General features: G+C 42.8%; 1 protein-coding gene across 1 annotated transcript in view; it reads right to left on the bottom strand.

Annotated features, from left to right (window-relative positions):
- Window positions 1-19,217, bottom strand: part of atp11c (ATPase phospholipid transporting 11C) — a 36,982-nt gene extending 17,765 nt beyond the window's left edge. The window contains exons 1-3 of the mRNA XM_070912757.1: window positions 18,961-19,217; window positions 5,938-6,057; window positions 4,384-4,473 (exon numbers count right to left, since the gene is read on the bottom strand). Of these exons, the coding sequence (XP_070768858.1) occupies window positions 4,384-4,473; window positions 5,938-6,057; window positions 18,961-18,987 (237 nt within the window). The 5' untranslated portion in view covers window positions 18,988-19,217. The remainder of the gene's footprint in view (window positions 1-4,383; window positions 4,474-5,937; window positions 6,058-18,960) is intronic.
- Between the last annotated feature and the right edge of the window lie 336 nt (window positions 19,218-19,553).

The raw sequence follows: 19,553 nt of genomic DNA, 5'->3' as shown, positions 1-19,553 counted from the left end.
CACGTGTTTGTGGTTACAGAGGGAGGAGTTTGTGGTAGTGGTTTAGAAGATGGATCGAGCCCTCTAAATGCAGGGTGTAGTCTGTTTCTGTGAGGCGTTTCTACTATTCCCCAAATTTGTTCATCAGTAGGAAACACAGTGGAGACATTTACATTTTGCAAGGGAGCGAGGGAGGTTCTTGACCACAGAACTTTTAATCAAGTGGGCCAGGGGCAGAGTGCTTAATCTGCAGGCATGCCAACGCTGTGTCTCTGCCAGGGAATGGGAGAGGGCCAACACAAAGCTTTGTGGGATTCACCTTACCTGCCTGAGTTGTGTATGAGGGAATCTAATGGTGCAGTATGTGTGTATGTGTTGCATTTTTATGCATGTCTGTAATAAGAATAAGTGTGGGACCTGTGATCAGGTAATCCCAAACAACCAGTTTAGGAGCAGCACCTGACCAAAGCTCCCAGCTAAATCCCCAGTACACAAATGGCCCTGTGTGTTTGTGTGTTCCTTAAAACCATCATAAGATGGATTTTCCCTGGCATTTCTGATCCTGCAGTCTGCAGACTGGGCTCCCCCAGAGCCGGAGTGCGTATTACAGCACGCACAGACACGACACATCCAGCTCGTTGGTATTCTGACCAGGAGCATTACAAGCTGTCAGATAGGCATCAGCTCAAGAGAGAGCAGGAGATGCGTTTTGAAGCAGTCTCCTGTGTTTTATTCACCTGTGGTTGGACTGAGAATGACAAAAAACCTGCCGTTCGCACAGTAATCACGGACAAACATGTACACACAGCCATATTCTCTACTCATACAAACACGTACACACACACTCACAGAATGTACAAGGGCAGTGAGCTACTAGCCTACCCAAGCTTTACTGTGATTACAATTAACTGGAGGATAAATCAATTACAAGGCAGAGATGGACTAGTGCACATCGACCATTTGGAGGAGTGCCGATTCAGAGGAGAGTCGGCATTATATTTGTAGTGGTTGGCGATTCCAGTGAGACAGAAGCAAAAGTAATATTTCTGTCGCAGTAGCCTAAGGTGTAGAGAGCCAGAGGTGAGAGTACTCAATGTTACAAAGAGCAGTGTGTGTACATGAGGATGGTATGTGGGGCTCTGTGTTAAAGACTCAATACACACAGCACATTGCTACAGGCTATGTAGCTAGTGGATTATTGAATGCCTCATGAGAAAAGCTCAGTTTACCCCGGTCATGTTAGCCCACCACTGTTTGGCATGACCTGATCCACAAAGGAGAACCCAAAGCACAGATGTGATGACCATTGGAGATGGAGCACTGCATTGAAGGTTGCCTGACCACAGAAAAAACTGCAGGAAGGACTGAGGACAGCATGTCCCTCAGATGCAGCAGCCAGATGGCCAAACTTGATAAAGGGTGACAACATCACAGAGACTTTCAGCCTAAATGTTGTTTGATGTTGATTTATCTTTGGTACGCCTACGACAATTTTGATGGCAACTGTTCAATAGAGGACTATAAAAAGAGACAAATGATGGTGGAGCCTTTTTTTAGTATCTGGTCATCAACAGTGGTTCTAAAAAATGCTTTCTTTCATCTCACACTACAATACGTGAAATCAGACTCGACAGGCTTCATAGATATAACAGTATCAAGGACAGCCATCATTTCTGGACTAGTGTGAGGGTTAAAACGGCCTTTTAATGAGTAAATACTATCATTACTGAAAATACTGCAGCAAACTCCTAAGAAAACTAAAACCTACACAAAACCTTCAGCTGCTGTGCTTCTGCCAAACAACACAGAATCCTCCCAGAGCTCGTCTTTCACAGTTTATCTGCACTGATTCACAACAATCCCCACCAAACTTCCAGATGGCCAAATACCTTTCCTCCTCTGCACCAAATGCAAAGCCAAAAAATCTCAGCAATAGGAGTGAACTGTGTGCTGCTGCTGCTGATGTGCCGGTGTGATATCAGAGCTGCAGAGTGGAGCAGCACAAAGCCCTTCATCTGAGCCGGGAAGTGTGTCAGAGTGAGCGACAGACAGCAGGTTCCCAGGGACCCAGGGCAGCGCTGTGGGCCCTTACGTCCTCCTACCCCTTCACCCTCTCCTTCTCCCTCTCCCTCCCTCTCTCTCCCCGTTCCTCTTACTCTCTCACAGCGCTCTATTCCCATTCGATCAAATTCAAGCAAAGACATGCAGAGCTATTTATAGGAGAGTGGTGCTTTTTTATCAGCCTGTGTCTATTTGTGGCACTCAGAAGTACAGAGGGCTTCCTGGCTGCTGACGTCAGCAGTGCAGCGCTGCAGAGAGATGGGTGGAATGGGAGAGAGAAAGAGACCAAATGACAAAGGGAGCAACAAAAGGAGGGTAGGAGGATGCATGACATTTGGTTGTTGGTAGAGCATTTGCATGAAGCCTCTCAGGGGAAGTGAGAAGATTTATTTCTGTCTGCGAGATGCGAGTGTAAGATGAGTGCACGCGGCGTCTGTGTACCTGTTTCTCTCTCATCCTCTCTCTCTGATATAATAGCAGGCTGCATGGGAAAAACTGAGTGGTTAGGATAAGGAGCCCCTCAAGAGAGGCTGGATTAGTGGAGAAACGCCAACCACGCTGCAGCTTGGGTAAACACCGTCAGCAAACCCAGAACACCCACTGAGTCATACATCACACGCACAAGCACATACGCATACACATACACATACATACAATGTGTTCAAACACAAACATACAGTCTACACAGCACACATCACACACTGATAATCTGTGTGCGTTTGTGCGAGTGATGCAAACATGCTTGGCAGTTTACTCCCACATAAGTGTGCTGCATTAGCTCAAGATAATTTCACACATTAGCTCACAACTGCTCAAAATCCAGCACCTTTATCCATTAGCTGAGGATGGTATAGAGTTAAACTGGAAAATAAAGAATGTCAACTGTAAATACAGGTGGAAACAAGGGCAGTGAGAAAGAAACACTGCAATTGATCTGCTATTGACTTGACAATGATGGAATTACTTTGTGCAGCACACAGATATTTCTCAGTTTAGTACAGTCCTGGGCTTCTGGGAGCAGTCACTCTGTGAGCTCATTCAGTCAGTATGCAACTAGAGAAAGCACATCCCTCCTGAGCTGGCCCAACATCAGCACCTGTTTACACTAGAGGGCTGTTTGCTGCCATAGTTTAGGTTACTGCTAAAAGGAGAGGTTACTTTCCACCTCCATGGATCAGAAAAAGGGACAGAGAAAGAAAGAGATGACAGAAGAGCAAGCGCAGATGCAAGCAACAGATCTTTTTACATTTTTGTTCCCTACTCCAATCATCAACTGTCAGATCGCAGTGAGGGGAAAGGAGAGGTCACTTAAGAGCACAGAGCAGGGGAATAAGGATGACAGTCAATGCGTTTTAGTCAGCGCTCTCTGCCAGCCCACAGTTTCCACTTATGAGGATAGGGCAGCACACAGAACACAAGCTAACAATGACAGACATATAAATAGCACTTTGAGATCACCATGTAAGACCAACAAAAATATGGTAAAATAGTGTTTCTCTTTGCAGAGAATAACAGCAGCAATGACAATAAAAAATTTTATGCAATTCAAAACATACTTCTATTTTGCACAACATTTTTGGGATTGCCCAAAACTCAAAATAAACTCAAAATAAAAGAATCTCAATCTACAGATTCATCATTTGAACCTTGTTACTTCCGTACTGCCATGTTAGATAAAACTAAAATCTACATGCTCCTGAGTCCCGGTGCTAATACCACATAAAAATCCACTAATTGGCTTAAACATCTAACAACTCTGGAACAATGGAGGCAAAGGCTGGAAGAGCTTATATATATATACAGTATATATACATATATATATATATACTGTATATATGCGTGTCTTTGTGTATAGATACCTTATATACATTTGTTTATATTTTCACATGAATCAAGGACTATATCTGTTCTCTCAAGAAAACAAAAAAAAACAACACACACACGGCTCACGCCTTAAGGGAAGCTATGGCAATTTTGACACATGCTATGGTTGCACACACGTTTCAAACATGCTGTGCAGTTTACACATCCAGTAACTGTTTCACACCTGCCACGGCCACATGCAAATGGACACACTCTTTCACACTCCTTTTCATACAGAGGACACACACATGGTGTAGATCTACAGAACATTGGTTGTAAAGCCAAGTTGGATGAGACACATTGACCCATTCAGATTGATCATCAACAACCCACTTCGTAGTGTTAAAAAAGGTATCAGACGTGCACACAGGCTCTCACAACATCACAGTCACAATAGGCATCCATACAGTCATGATTCAACAATGATAAACAAACTCTAATATTTATTTGCGTTGGAGCACTGACAAAGCTTGTCCTTACCTGCACCAGGAAGATGATAAGGAAGTAGAAATTGGCAATTCTTCTAAACTGTTCAAACAGGTTCTTTGGTAGAAAGTTCCAAACTGTATACTGTTGGGGAGGGGAAGAAAAAACACACGTTAGTCACAGAGAAATAAAATAATTATTACAGTTTGTGGACTGCTTTTTACTGCTCTTCTCTGTCTAATTTTCCATCCAGGCTTGATGTTTTTCAACCGCACTTAGGGAGGTTAAAGAAAGGCTTGGCAAGGGGAGAGAGATTAGAGGCATTCAATATTCACAGACTCTTGCATTTGTGCATTCTGTCTCAGCTGGGGAGGGGGAAGAGGAAAGGCAACTTCAATAGCTTGGAGTGTCTCTGTTCTCTGTACTGCCTAGGGAGATGGCCCTTGGAGGACCACAGGTATTCCATTGATTCAGATTAGCGATTTATCTCCTTAATTTGGCTACCCTTGAATGCAGAGCCAATGAACTTATCAGGTTGGTGACTGTTCCTGTGTGTTTTGTTCTTTTTTTCAAGTGGCCATGACTGCTGATATCATCAGGGCTGAAGAGACACTTTTATCTCCTTAAATCCCTGAGAGACGGCTCAACAATACCATGTTGGTAACTGTGCCACACAACAAAGTACCAGGGGTGAAAAACACAAATACATGCGCATGCATGCACACGCACTTACACACTCACACAGAAACAGCAATAAGGCACTGTTTATGAAGGAGAATGTCTGTATGGGGATAGTGTTGAAATGCAGCGGCAGCAGAATGGCCCATCTCATTTTGCCAAAGAGAAAAGAGAGTGAAAGTAATGAGAAAAGGGGGGTGGCAGCAGTGAGGGTGGCTGAGTGTAGTGGTGCAGTAGCAACTAGAGCAAGAGAGGGGAGGCGGAGATTGGTCATTGCAGAGTGCAAAAGCAACAGGATGATGGAGAGCAGAGGCATGGAGGAACATAAACACTACAGCCGGGGTAATTAAAGGCTGTTTACCCCGACATACTGGCAGGAGCCAATTGATTGGCCCATCCTCACTGGGACCCTCTGCACCACTATAAATCCCACTGCCGTCTTACTCTCACGCCGCTTCCTTCTCCTCATCCCTTTCACCCTTCATATCCATAAGCCAATCTGCCTGAGCCTGCAGCTGACACAGGACTGAGGGGTGGAATTTAGGTGAGGGAGGGGGTGCGGACTATCAGAGCACAGGGGGGAACGACTGAATTGCCCACCCTGCCAGTACATTAATAGCAGCCATGTATTTCACTGCCACAGCCAGGGCTCCCCTGACAGACAAATAATCGCCTTCCGCTGGGAGCGAAGACGAGCATGTGGAGAGGCAGTGGAAGGAGGAATAAAGAAAGAATGGAAGACATAGGAATGCTTGGGACTGTTCAAGAGCTCATTTTGAATTCCAAGTGTTAGATAAGAGAAGAAAAATGCCTGAAGGCAGGTGAAACATAATACGCAGAGGAGCTGAGAAACAAACTAAGGTACATGAATTTCATCTTGGTATGGCCAGACTGGAAGCCTGGCAACATGCATGTGAGTGCGTTTCTTACCTTGGAGGACACAATCCTGTTATCACAGAACTTGGGTGGGATGAAAGCCTCATTGGCGGAGCATGACCGATGACCGACATAGATAGTCCTACTGTCTACTCTTCTCTCATCACCGCCAAGCTAGAGGAGGGAGCAGCAGGGGAGGGTGGAGATGGGAAGAGATAAAGATAAAAAGAGAAAGGAAAAGAGAGGACATGTTAGTAATCCTAGGTACTTAGACATTGAACCAGCCCAGTTAAATCTCACGGAAAATATGTGTATCATACAAGAAACAAGAATTACTTGAAGGTTGAAAAAAATTTGACCCACCATCTGAAGCATGGGTGGTGTAGAATAAATCAATGAAAACAAAAGAATTGTTTTATGGTGCATTGTTATTTCAGGTGCAGCAAATCCACAATGATCACAAAAGATTTGCTGTGGCCATAAAATATTTTACAGTCTGATGAGGCCTAAATTCCTCCCACAGGTCGAGAATTAAGAGATTAGAATTTCTACTGCGGTGCAGAAAATTAAAACGACTAGAAAAGCACTCCAGCGGAAAACTATTGAGCACAAGCCAATAACTCAGAGGGGCGACAAAGAAAAGTATGACAAGGGTCAACGGGCCAAAATGGGAATTGTGCGGGGCCTATAACTTAATTTCTTCTCTCCCTGGTGGTCGCTCATCAATGATTAACGAGTAATAAATGCAGGCAGCCGGGAGAAAAATGCTGCGCTCAGATTTATGGGTTGAGCTTGTCATGATGCAGAGGGCAGGGTGATACACACACACACACACACACACACACACACATATGTGTGTGCACACACTAGCCTAATGTCTAATGGAGGAAAGACTTCAGGAACCAAGTCAAGAGCCAGAGACACGCTGGACTCCCGTCAACATGTGGTGGCCGGGTATTCCTCTTCCATAAAAGGCAGGTGGGGTAAATCACAAGCAAGGCAGGGAAGCAAGGTCATTGTCTTAACTTTACTTTACAGAAGCTCTCCTTACATAAATCTTAAACAATAGTATAAATGATGACCCTAAAGGGAGGAAATTGTCAGGTAGGACTTTTTCCTTTTTGAATTTAAAAGCAGTTTCCCGCACTGTGTGGAACTGATTGGGTTCATTCTTCTGTGTGAAGTAACCAGAGGCTGTAACCAGACATGACTTCTCAACTGTGGAGTGAAGACATTCATAGATTTTTTTTAAAAAAGGAGCAATATGTAAGAATTGGCCACCTGTCAAATTCATACTCAAAACAAATAGCGGGCAGCATATCACCAGAATGACCGCTAACTGCTGCTAACTGTTGCTGCTGTTGGCTCAGGTAGCCATTTTATTTAATGTTATCAAGCTGTATTGTTACAATTGTATAATAACAGTGGCTAAGAAACAGGATTTCATGTGGATCTGTAATGTCTGAATAATGCTGCATTGGCAAAACGAATACAGATCCAATGTATTATATTAGTGCGACAATTCCATTAAAATTCAACATGATTAAATGGGATCTCGAATGAATCCCAACTGCACACAGCAAATTTTTCTGTTCCCATGAATGTAGCCTAGAAAACTTGGCCTATGCTGTTCTCTCAATGGCCTCAATTTCTATTTCTGACATCCCACACACAAGGAACCCTGACGCTTCGGGTGGACAGCCACAAGGCCTGGAGGATCATGATAGCAACAAAGTCAGTGTACTGGATCAGCCAGAGCTACTACACCCATATATGCTTCCACCTCCTCTTCTGTCTCAAGCACATTGGCACTTATTGGAAATTATACTGCTATAAATCGTTCCAAGAACCTCATCTGTTTGTGCATCATATGAATATTAATAGTCAGTTGTTTAGCCTGTCTGTCCGTTCTTCCGTCCAACCAAGACTTTGGTCCGTGGCAGGATGTTGGACCATGTGATCGGACCAAGTTTTTTTTTTCCATCAGCAAGTTCATGCACGCTTCATTAAGGCATCCAAAATAGAGTAAACACTAGGCTTTAGTGCACTACATTTGTACCAACATACATTGTACTACATTAGTACTTTAGTACATGTGTACCTCGTACGCATATACACATCTTCACAAGCAACCAGTGACCAACTATACCTGATTTTTATAATTTATTTATATTTGCTTATACTTGTATTTATATTTAAATCTAAGTTATTTCAAATGGTGACTGCATAAATTAATGGTTGATCACATTTAATAAATTAAAGTGACAAACTGACTCAGAATCAGCGTCTGCAAAAGGAGTTTGTACATGTTCCAAACTATCCATTCTTTTCTCCTCCGACAGTCAAAAACATTCTCCAAGTGAGAACACTTCCCACCAGTTCTTAAATGTGGTTGTGCTCTCAGCTCAAGAACACGTTGTACAGCTATTACTGTGGCTGTAAATTATTAAGGTTATGCAGACAGGGGATCTGCTTTATATAATATAAAAGTCAGCAACATGTGGTTTGAGGGGACAGATTACCATGAACATCTGATCCTGGACAAGCGCCAGGAAAACGTGTGAATTACGGCCACCTGGACAGCGAGCTGCCCAAAGTCTGTTGCTGACAAGAAGTTAGATCAAAGAATAGCCTCAAACACTCAGAATCCTAATTTGCATGTGGGGACAAAAACACAGCCTACATACCTCCAGTTTACACAATAATTTGCTTCACATTAATGGACAAAAAATAAAACCTTGTCTTAATTCTGAAATATTTCCCATCGTCCCATAGTCCAGACAAGAGGAGGGAGCCAACAGGCTTAGATAGGGCTCCCTTCTGCATGAGCAGCCATGTTCACACCTCAGTATGGCTGTCAAATCTACCATCCTTTACCCGCTCGGCACACACTGACACTCCTTCAGCAGGACCGGACGGACCTGGCTGCCAGAGGATGAAGGGAGGGTGAGAGTGGGAGGAAGAAAGAGGGTGAGAGAAAGGAAGTACAACAGGATCCAAGGACACAAGCACATCCAGGTTTTCTATATCAAACAACAACAACCAGCCCCCAGGAGGAGAAGTAAGCCAAGAACACCCCCATGGAATACCTTGCTCATTTATTTGAATCAGCTGCAGTGTTTCTGGCAGTTATCCTTCCTGTGTACTCATAAAAATGCCGTCTACAAATGTAATGGCATCATTCCGGATATGCAATGCTGCGAACACCTAACATAACATTAGGAAACAATGTCGGACCCGAAAAAGCAATCATGTACAAAGGGCTGCGCAGACAAAACATAAAATGCAAGTAAGAAACAATTTACAAAGCAAATTAGCCTTGAGTTAAATGACCTGCAAAGGGCTCTGGCTTGTACTTCAGGGATACAGGTCAGACAGTCAACAGTATTAGTTGGCTGGCTTCCGCTAGTGCCTATCTACAACCTGTGCCCATCACTTCAGCATTGATTATGCACAAGAGCCATGCTAATGCGTGCGCTTTCAAGGTCGCAGGCCTGTAAGATAAATAAACATTGTTTTCTTGTAGACTATGGCATATTGTTGCTACAACCTACATAAGGAAGCTCAGGGCCTCCGAGATGATTCTCAAAAAGAAGTGTTGGCCCCTACACACACATAATTCATGCTGAAAATGAGATTCTATATAAAACGAGGAAGAAGTCCATGCTCTGCTGTCCTATAGATAAAAAAAAGAACTATTGGACGGCCATCGATTTAGTGACGGATTCACTGTAAAATATAATGAGGGTCAGACCATGGGGCCCACTTCGTTTTTGAGCAGTTACGTGATCGCAGCCACACAAGAAATGCTAATGTAAGGAAAAATAGAACTGATTGCATTATCTTTGCCTGATTGTCAAAGGTCAAACAAAGCCATTCAATGCCAATGGTGTTAGCAAGTAAAGCAAAAGTGGCCGAGAGTCAAGTGCCAGTATGTCAATACCAAAAAGTAGATACATCCTTGATGAAAAAGCATCAGCTACAAAACGTGAATGGAGATCAATAAAGCAAACATCCAATGCTCAATTGAGCTGAAATCTCAAATCTAATTGCTCAGTCAAAAATAAATGGTGCATTAGAGAATTGAGTGAGCCTGAAACTTTACATTAAATTATGCTCTAAATTAGATTATGCACACATTGTGAAATGAGCACATGATGGGGGTGGGGCACCACTGAGAGCAGGGGGGGGGGGATATAAGACTGCATTCAGCTACTGCCAAACTCCCAATGATGACTCGGGTCTGATGACACTGCGTCCTGTCACACCATCTCACTATTCAGTGTCTGTCCCGCTTTGTCACAATCTGCATGCTGTGAGCTGAACAGACAAACTGGGTAACCAGAAAATGACAAGGCTGCAATACAATCCATCACAAAAGTTTACTTTCTGACGGTACAACCTGTTGTGAAACTTGAATTCTAATGTCATATCATCATTAAACGCACCATCAGAGAGGTGTTGACTCAACTGTGGTAGTTTCTAGTCCATGGTGTTGTATTGGTTTGCATTATAATTCCTCTATATATGTTAACGAGGAGGACAAACAACTAATATTAGCAAAAAATAAATAAATTGAAGTAAGGTCAACTTCACTGCGAGACTAATGCATTCAATTCCCTTACATTGTTCTGGTGTTAGTAGTTTTCTAGTCAATCAGTGTTAACAGCCTGAAAGATGGCCAGCACCTGTAGTGTAGTTTGGTATATAGGTTTGGCATATTGGCTTGAAAAATAACTCCAAAGATGTAACAATTATCGAAACAGATGCCTTACTGTTGGCGAGTCCCTTGAATTTGAATCTCTTTTAGGTTGATCATATACCATCATGCATGACCCTCAGGTGACACCAACATGTAAATCACACAAGAATAGATTATCACATCCAGTTCCCTTTGACGAAGCCCCTGTTCATTGATTCACGCATGTTGCCATTTATGGCCTGCGAGTCTGTCAGACAACATACAGTAAGTGGTTCCGGCTCTCGGGACTGCTCTGGACTGCTAAGTGTGTTGTAATGCTTGCATCTTTAGCTGTAAAGCTGGGCGTCAAGGTTTAACTGAAGCGTGTCTCTGACAGCTTACATGTGTATCTCCAGAAGAGGAGTGTTTTTAGTCAAGCAAGTTAATCTGACAAGCATCTCTCTGAGCAAACAGCAAATAAAGATGATACTATGATGCGTAGAGGAAAAAAGGCTTGTGACAGCAGGTGTGACGATGGCACAGCGAGCATTATTTACGCTGACACAAATAGATTTTGTGGTCAAACTAAATCGATGCCTTAACTTTTTCTCACAAACGCGCTGAAGCAATTTGAAAAATAAAAAAGTAAGCCCAACATAATACAGCAGGTTAAGCCTTGTTCTGATCACTCTGCTCTTGTGGTTTTGTAACTTGGGTAAAAGGGATAAAAACACCAGGCTCGTTCAGTACGGAATGCAGGAGCTGTGCCATTAAGCTACAAAAAAATCCACGTGGAAAATCTACTTAAACACATTTAATGAGGTGTGAGGGAGCTGTGTGAAGAAGAGAGAGTACTATACTTGTACTTCTTTATGTCCTGCACGTGTACTAATAACACTCTGCACTGCACCGAGAACGACAGATTCGGTGTTCAGTCCATGTTCCCATTTGACCTTACTATCCATTTCATGTAAATTCTCTGGCTGCATTTCTCATGCAGTTGTAGTAGTACATGAGAAGAGTGGGTTGTGTGTGTGAGTGGCTCAGTGCTTTATCATATTCAGCTGCTTAACAAAATCTGCTCCAACTGCATCTTATCTATCTTATCAGCTTTTATGATGTTGCTCTCAGCTTAAGTGGATTCATCACAGGTCAACCTTATCTGCTGCTTAATGCAGTACCTATTAGCAGTTTTTCCTCTCACCACATATAGTACAGAAGAAACCATAACAGGGAAAGATCTATGACAGGGTAAAAGTAGGCCTAAACATCAAATGGTATTCTGAGAGTAATGGGATAAAAAAAGGCCAGAACAAATGCCTAACATCCAGTAAACCGTTTCAAGAAATGTTGATGACAACAGTAAAAACAGCCTAACTACAACATAAAGTTGCTATTATGACAGGCTGAATAGAGGTGAGTGATGAATGTTTAAATGCAAGGGGAAAGATGCACGCATTGAGTCAATGCTGTTAGTCACTGCAGTACTCTATCTGGCACTCGCCGTTCTTTCATTCTCTCTGTCTTTCTTGCCAGCCCACTCGCCTGTCCTCTTCCAGCATGCTCACTCTGTCTCACTAATTGTAACTCTCTCAGTTTTGATTACACATCCAAGCGCTCATTGCCTAGGCTGCGGAGAATTTACAGAGACTACATTATCTTTTGAAGAAAATATAGCACAAAGACACATTAACATCAAACCAAAATTAAAAGTTTGTCACTACAAGGACTTCTAAGAAGTATTCACCTCTTTGTTGCATTTCCCGTGCAACAAACACTTTCTTTATAAAGCTGTTTCACATGGGCTAATCAGCACAAAGATGCTTTGTCTTTGTTTCATTATAGTGTAATTGATATTCAATACATATATAAATCACAGAAAACCTAATTTAGTATAATTTAGTCAGCTTACCATATTGTCTCACAGGAAATAATGTTAAACATTTCATACCATTAATTAAACTACTATTAATTATATCTTTAGATTATAAAGAAACTTTTTGATATTTTCTTTTCCAGCTTTAGTCTTCCCCCTATGTATCTAAATATCATTAACAGGTCAGTGTACATCATCATCAGTACAAATTGTTTTTGGATTGGCTGGCTACAGAGTTTGTCCATACTTTGAGGCTACCAAATCAAGCAAAGGCAGAGCCATTATTACCCCGTAGTGAAACTGTAACAGGAGTTACCTTCATCATGGATTCACTAACACTTGGCATACTCTACAGACCCCGTATCAGAGGCTACTCCCTCTTCTGTCCACTGTTTGCACACAGTGATGAATAACCCCACAGAGTAATAATAGTCCAACTTGAACTGAGGGCCGATCCTAAGGAGCTGTTGTGGAAAGGCAAAGGCTCTTTGTTCTACTAGCATCCCTGCAGCTGTACGAGACACAGCGTGTACTGTACCATGGGCTGGTACTGGCCTACATTACACTGTGTCCCTCGACAATGGGGAGGAGGGGAAACTCATCTAGACCTCGCACATGGAGCTGCTTCCTCAATCATTTGGTCACCTCAAAAAGCCACAGACAGATATTGTGCTAACTACTTTTGCAACACTGATGGTCTACTGACAACTTTTGAAATGTCTAACATCTAAAAACCATGAACATTTTGTGACGAGATAACAGGTGGACATGAGATAAAAGGCCTTTGACGAAACCTGAAGTATGGACGGCTCACAGGTTTCTGTCAGTGGACAATGTGAACACAAACTATGCAAATCATTAGTGGGAAGCCTGTGAGCACTGTGGACAGAGTACCTCAGCTATTGTTTGACACCAGAAAAAAGAACACAAACTGCTGTGGAATAGAAAAAATGTCTGTTGACGTTACCACAGGAAATGTATAAGCATGTCACACAATGCTGACAGAGGTCTGTGGCATACTATTCCTAAAAACAGAACCTTACACAGACTAAATAGAAGACAAGAGCGCAGCCTAAACTTCACACAACAAACCTGGGAACAAGTTTGATATACACTAGGCGAGTTATTTTTTAACTGCTTTATAGTCTTAAAGCATTCATTTACTGAGGCTTTGGTTTTGAGATTACATGTTACACTCCACCTTCTCCAGCTTGTACTTTGTCCCCATAGCTACCATCCTCGAGACAAGTAGTAAGTAAGTCCTGGAGAGAATGACAAAAGCGAATAGGGTTCTTATGGAGAAAAACCTCCACACTTTGTGTTTTAAGACCAGGAAAAGTGAGCACATTTTCGAGCAGCAGCCTAGTCACATTTTAATCTATAATTAAAGAGAATTTAAAGTAGTGTAGCCATAAATGGAGTATGGTTTTTCCAGCCAAGTGCACATACTCTCTGTACTCTGTTTTTGTGTGCGTGTGTGTGCGATAAAGCACCAGATTCAGCTACTTAGATAAAGGTGCTTGATCCAGCTGCTTTTTTCTGTGTAGTGTATGGGTTGTAACTTAACTAAACTGCACAACACTACAATGGCTTTCATCCCCCCCACCATGTCTGGCAGAGAGCCATGCAATACCAACAAAAAAGGCATTTACAGTACATCCTAATGCTGACAATCCGGAAAAATCTCCATCTCAGCTGCAGCCCTACTGATGACATTATCTTTAATAATGTACCAGGCTACACTGGCTATAATTGCTATTCAATTAATTATCCTTAGACACTGCATAGAAGGGCAACGAGACTAATGACAAAAATCAATGTGGCTCTTTCCTTCCTTTGCTCAGAGGGTATGGTTGATTTGGGTTTCGCTTCCTCGCACTGAACTGTGACCACTTTTAAAAGACTCATTTTTCTCCCTGTGACTGAGCCTGCATAGCTGGGAGTTTGCTGTGGAGATAATTATTGTCGGCTGTTGCTTTACCCAGGTGTTCATGCGAGCGTGTATGGGAGGGGGTATGTTCGTATGTCTTCCAGCACTCGTTAAATCCTCACATAGACTTTGCTGTTCCTCTTCTCTGTGTCAGCGAGCACCCTATCATTTCAGGTGACAATGAAAAACTGGGATGAATGACGAAACATCACAGATGCTGGTGTTTCTCCTTCTCCCTCCGTGCTCAGACACAGAGAGTGAGACATAGGCACAGACAAAAAACAAAAAAAAAACATCCCCCCACACATCTCAGCATTCTCTTCACATCTCGCTGCGAATGCTCTCTGGGTAATGCTAGAGCTGGAGCATGGCACAGAAAATCTCTGGATGAGCCTTTATACATATATGGATGACGAGGATGCATTTTGAGTGCCGCTAGCCTAGCAAAGATACGTGGGTCAGGAAAGGGAGGAGCGATGTGAGGAGAATTCAAAATAAATGAAGCAACCTGAATTATTTAGAGGTACAAACTGAGAATTCAACCTAGCTTTTAAAAGGAAGTGGAAAATTGCCACAAAAAGCCATCCATGGTCCCCTTGTAGCCAACCTGACCTACCCACTCCAATGTTAACCACTACAGGAAGCCTGAAAGAGCCCGTCCATTAGGTGGAGAACGAGATGGAGAGGTGCAAAGAGGCTACAGGTCCACCCCCTGGCTTCACCCCAGTTTCTCGGGTTTGAGTCACGCAGGGCTTTCTGTACTCCCCCACTATATTTCATCAGCCTGCTATCCCACAGCCCGCCGTTTATTCCTTCACACTGCCTCCCTCCCCACACTAAATATATTTATTATCCTGCTGTGTGTTGCAGATGAGCTCCTTTGGCTGGGTTTCCATTACTGGGCAGAATGCAGGAGACCAAACGGAGAGAGGAAGGAAGAGAAAGAAATCAGAGTAAGCAATTCTGTTCACTATCCAGTTTACGGCACAAGACTAATGGCGGCAAAACTGAGCACAGCTAATCAATACGCATCTCTCCTAATCAAACAGACCTGATAAATCAAATGGCCCTACATGTCTTGTATGGTCTGTGGCCTTCAGATGTACTTTACCCTAATCACTCACCCAAAATTGACAACTCTGTTCAAGGACTCTTGTATCTCATCAATTAATAAAAGCCCCTAATATGTTCCCAACAGGTGCTGCTAGCGGTTCACAGATGTGAGTATATAAAAGCAAGACTGACCTGAATACAAAATAGAAAATACACTTGGAGCACAGTAGATAATGCAGCAAAACCAAAATACAGTAATGAAAAAAGCATGAGGTACATTTGACATTACTGAGTGCTTATAATGCTGGAAATTAGACTCATTACCCCAATACTTCGGGGTGCAATGGAAATACTGTATTGTACAGCAGCAGGTAAAAAATATCCTCTTTTACTGCTGAACAAAACATTAGCTTCCCCTGGGAAGAGTGATACCATATAAAGTCTCTGAAAATACAGTTAACCTTGTGTGTTTACGGTAGCAAAAGATGCTTGCACAAAATCACCTTAATGTGCAGGTGTGTGTGTAGTTTGTGTGCATGTCAACACTGTCTGCACTTAGTTGTGTTAGTGAGTGCATGCAGGTTTGTGTATACAGGTTTGTGTATGTGTCTTGCGACCTGCTCTTAGCTGACCTGAGAAACTGGTTTACAGAGCCCTGGGGTTTCCAAGTGCATTTGACATGCAATCCTTCAAATCCCTCACACATAACAACATCTCCTGCCAGGTAGGGTAGTGCCGGGGTCACAGTCAAGTAGGGACAGATCTGAGACTGGCAGGCCCCAGTGCATCAATTACATTTCACTGTGATTGTACCTTATGATTACATGTTACAACTAAATGTGATTGACTGACTTGATTGATCAGCCAGCAGCAGGATGGATAGACGCAAATCTTGATAAAAACCAATCTTGACATCTTATACTTCACGTGTATTACAACCATGAAACAGTCCTGCTAACTGTGCAATTTTAAATGTTTTGAAACATATTACGGCTTCGAGTAATTATTATTTTCTATGGCTGCCAGCAACAAACGATTACTTGTATATAAAATGTCCAAAGATATTCAGTTAAGAATTAAGAATGTTTGGCATTTTTGACTAAAAAAGACTTTTAACTGATTTCTGATTTAACTTAATAATTGATTAACAAAAGAATTGTTGTTTAATTAATCAATTAAATTACTAAATTGTTACTAATAAAAAAGTTCTATTATTACATAATCTAAACACAAAGCAAATCCGGTTGTGTCAGCGTGACCATTTCCTGCCTTTGTGCCCGGGGTAAGAGCACCTGTCGAGCTTCCAACCTCTAACTGGGGCGTGCGGGACTGGACCACTTCACTTCACTACTGAGCAGAGGGAGCATTTGTTACAACAGAGTCAAAATAGAAATCAGAAGCTACACGTGTGATTTCAACCAAGGTAGTGAGTAGGAGGAGGCGTACTTGTTACCATGGTGCAAAAAAAAAAAAAAAAAAAAAAAAAAGATACTGAGGTGCTGCCTGGGTGATGGTGTTTTCATGTGTCGGTGCTGTTCTCCTTGTAGTCAAGGCAGGGGCTCCCACAATGAATACTATCACATTTCCGCCAGGCTCCACCTCTCACAGATCATACTGCTGCCTTCAAGGGCTTGAACGAACATCAAAGGCAACTGGGTGATTTTGCATTCCTGTCAGAGCATTACAACCTCTGGAGCTTCCCCCCTGATGAAAAGCCCAGCCCCACTCATTCCCACGGCCATCTTTAATCATTTTCCAAAGACACACTCAGGGTTTAGTGGCACAGTGCACCATAGTGGGAGAGTCAAGTGAGGCACATGAAGCCTCCTCGGTGCCTTTTGGTATGAGCAGTCACCCTCTCCCCCCTCTCTATCTTTCTCCCTCTCCGTGATGCACATGTACCTCCCGTGGGCAAGGGGAGGGTGGTGTGAATCAGGAGGCAGAGAGCCAGAGCCTGAGATAACGCCACTGTGTGCATCAATGACAGTGTGGCTGGCTGCTCCGCACAAAATATTATTTACAGCTCACACTGAAGAGAAATTACAGCAGCAATCCTCTCCAGAAGCAGGAAAATCAGCTGACCTGGCAACACTTAGAGAGAGGCCAGGAGGAGGGTCAGGCACTATAATTATTATATTGCTTCCCCTTATTCACTGTCGGTATCTATACTGCTCACATAGCCTGTGGGGGATTCAACCCACTGGTAACAACAGGTTACTGGTGCATAAAAGGATGATAAAAAGGCAGTAAAGGCGGTTTAGCATTTATAAACCTGGCCTTGCGGATAGTTACTCCACTTTCAACTAGCCCACTCATGACTGATTAACGTATGAGAAGGGCAATGAAACCAATGGATGGTCTTTAAAAGGGTAAGCATTAAATTGACCAATCGTGAAATATGATGTCAAAGCAGTTCATGCTGGCAAAATACCAACTTCTATATATTGAACAAATCCAGTGGCTGGACACAAAGAAACATTAGAGCATAGAGGGACTGTGGCGCAACTAGAAACAGCTATTACACATCCTCAGGAAGGCTGCATAATGAATATCATTATTGATTAATCTGTTGATTCTTTTTTCTATTAATCAATCATTTGTTTATCTATGACAAGTCAAAACACAATATAAAATGCCCATCACAACATCTGAGAGGCCGAGGTGACGTCTTCAAATGTCTCATTTTGTCCAAGTAATAGCTTTTCTATCTAAAAGGATATAAAATCCCTGAAAAGCAAATTTAAGAAGCTAGACCCAGTGATATATTTAGCATTTTGGCTGTTTAAAAGGCTGAAAAAAATGAATCGCTTGTCAAATGCTCTGTTGATTGATTTTCTATCGATTCACTAATCAATTAATTGATTAACTTCGTTTCAACTAACTAATTCTAATAGTGACGGCTAAATAGGGAAAGACGTGTTTTTTTGATGCAAGTCTTTGTGCCTTTAAATAGAGTGCATATATTTAGCATTTGGGACCCAAGAGAGAAGCAGTCCACCTCTCTGCAGACAGGTAGATGCTCTTTTCATTTAGCTTCAGCGCCAAGGCTGCTTTACACACACAGGTGAGACGCTGTTTTCACTGTACATGTGATGGTGTGGTTGTTAAGAAGGTGAGTTTACATGGCGGGAAGCAAACATGTAACACAAAAATCCCCGTATGTGACCTGAAAGTAGTAGTTTAATGACTTTGAGTTTAGCTAACACCAACTTACATCTGTCGTGACTTCCTGGCTGGCAAGAACTTACCTAGCAGTTAGCTAACTGGCTGACTGACAAGAGCAACGAAGTGGGACAACAGCTGCTTGGTGTTGTCAGGCAGTGTGAAGTAACAGTTTGTTGTTAACTCGCTAGTTTCTCTCGCATTTCCAGCAACAACAAAAAAAACAGCACAAGGCAATGCCTTGGACTCTTTCAGGGCTGAATCTCAGCAATTAAAAACGCTAGCAGGAGTAGCAGGATGTCATAAGCTAACAATATGTGTGTGTGTGTGTGTGTGTGTGAGTGTGTGTGTGGCGTTGATGCCAGGCACACATACCAAACGGTTCAGTCTCCTCCGTAGCATCTTCTTGTTTATCTTCTTGGATTTTCACGATACTGATGAACTCTTCTGATTCAACAGACGCCTCCGGGCTCTGCTTCAGCTTCTCCGGGGAATAACTTTACATGTATGTTAGTTAACCTGCTAGCTCCTTAGCTATCTATTCTCTACTCTACCGTTAGTTCTAGCTATATGAAATGCCGCAGCGACGCTACATCGTTTCCATTTTGTTTGATTTCGGTATCTTCGCACCATTCGCATTCTCACCCCCCTGAATATTTTCCGCGTTGCGGTGTACTAGTCGCTCTTCCTTTTGCTCAAGGCTATAACAGTCCCTGACATTTCGCTCTGTGCCCTGTTGCTTGGACTCGTACAAATCATTTGTCGCTCTCAAGTCTGCCTCCCCGTTGACTCGGAAACTGCCGCAGACACGCTAAAAACTAACTTCTCTTCTCAAATCCCTGTGCACGGGTCGCCTCACCTCCCTGTCAAACAATTTTTACTCCAGCAACCCGCAGCAGCCCACAAACGTTCCCACGTTCACAAGCTCCACCCGGTGAAGGTGCGGCGACTTTCGCTCGCACTGAATT

Source organism: Enoplosus armatus, chromosome 10 (genome assembly GCF_043641665.1).
Source record: "Enoplosus armatus isolate fEnoArm2 chromosome 10, fEnoArm2.hap1, whole genome shotgun sequence".
NCBI classification, from domain to species: Eukaryota; Metazoa; Chordata; class Actinopteri; order Centrarchiformes; family Enoplosidae; genus Enoplosus; species Enoplosus armatus.
The sequence above is the reverse complement of the archived record's forward strand: the minus strand, read 5'-3'. Positions and strand labels throughout refer to the sequence as shown.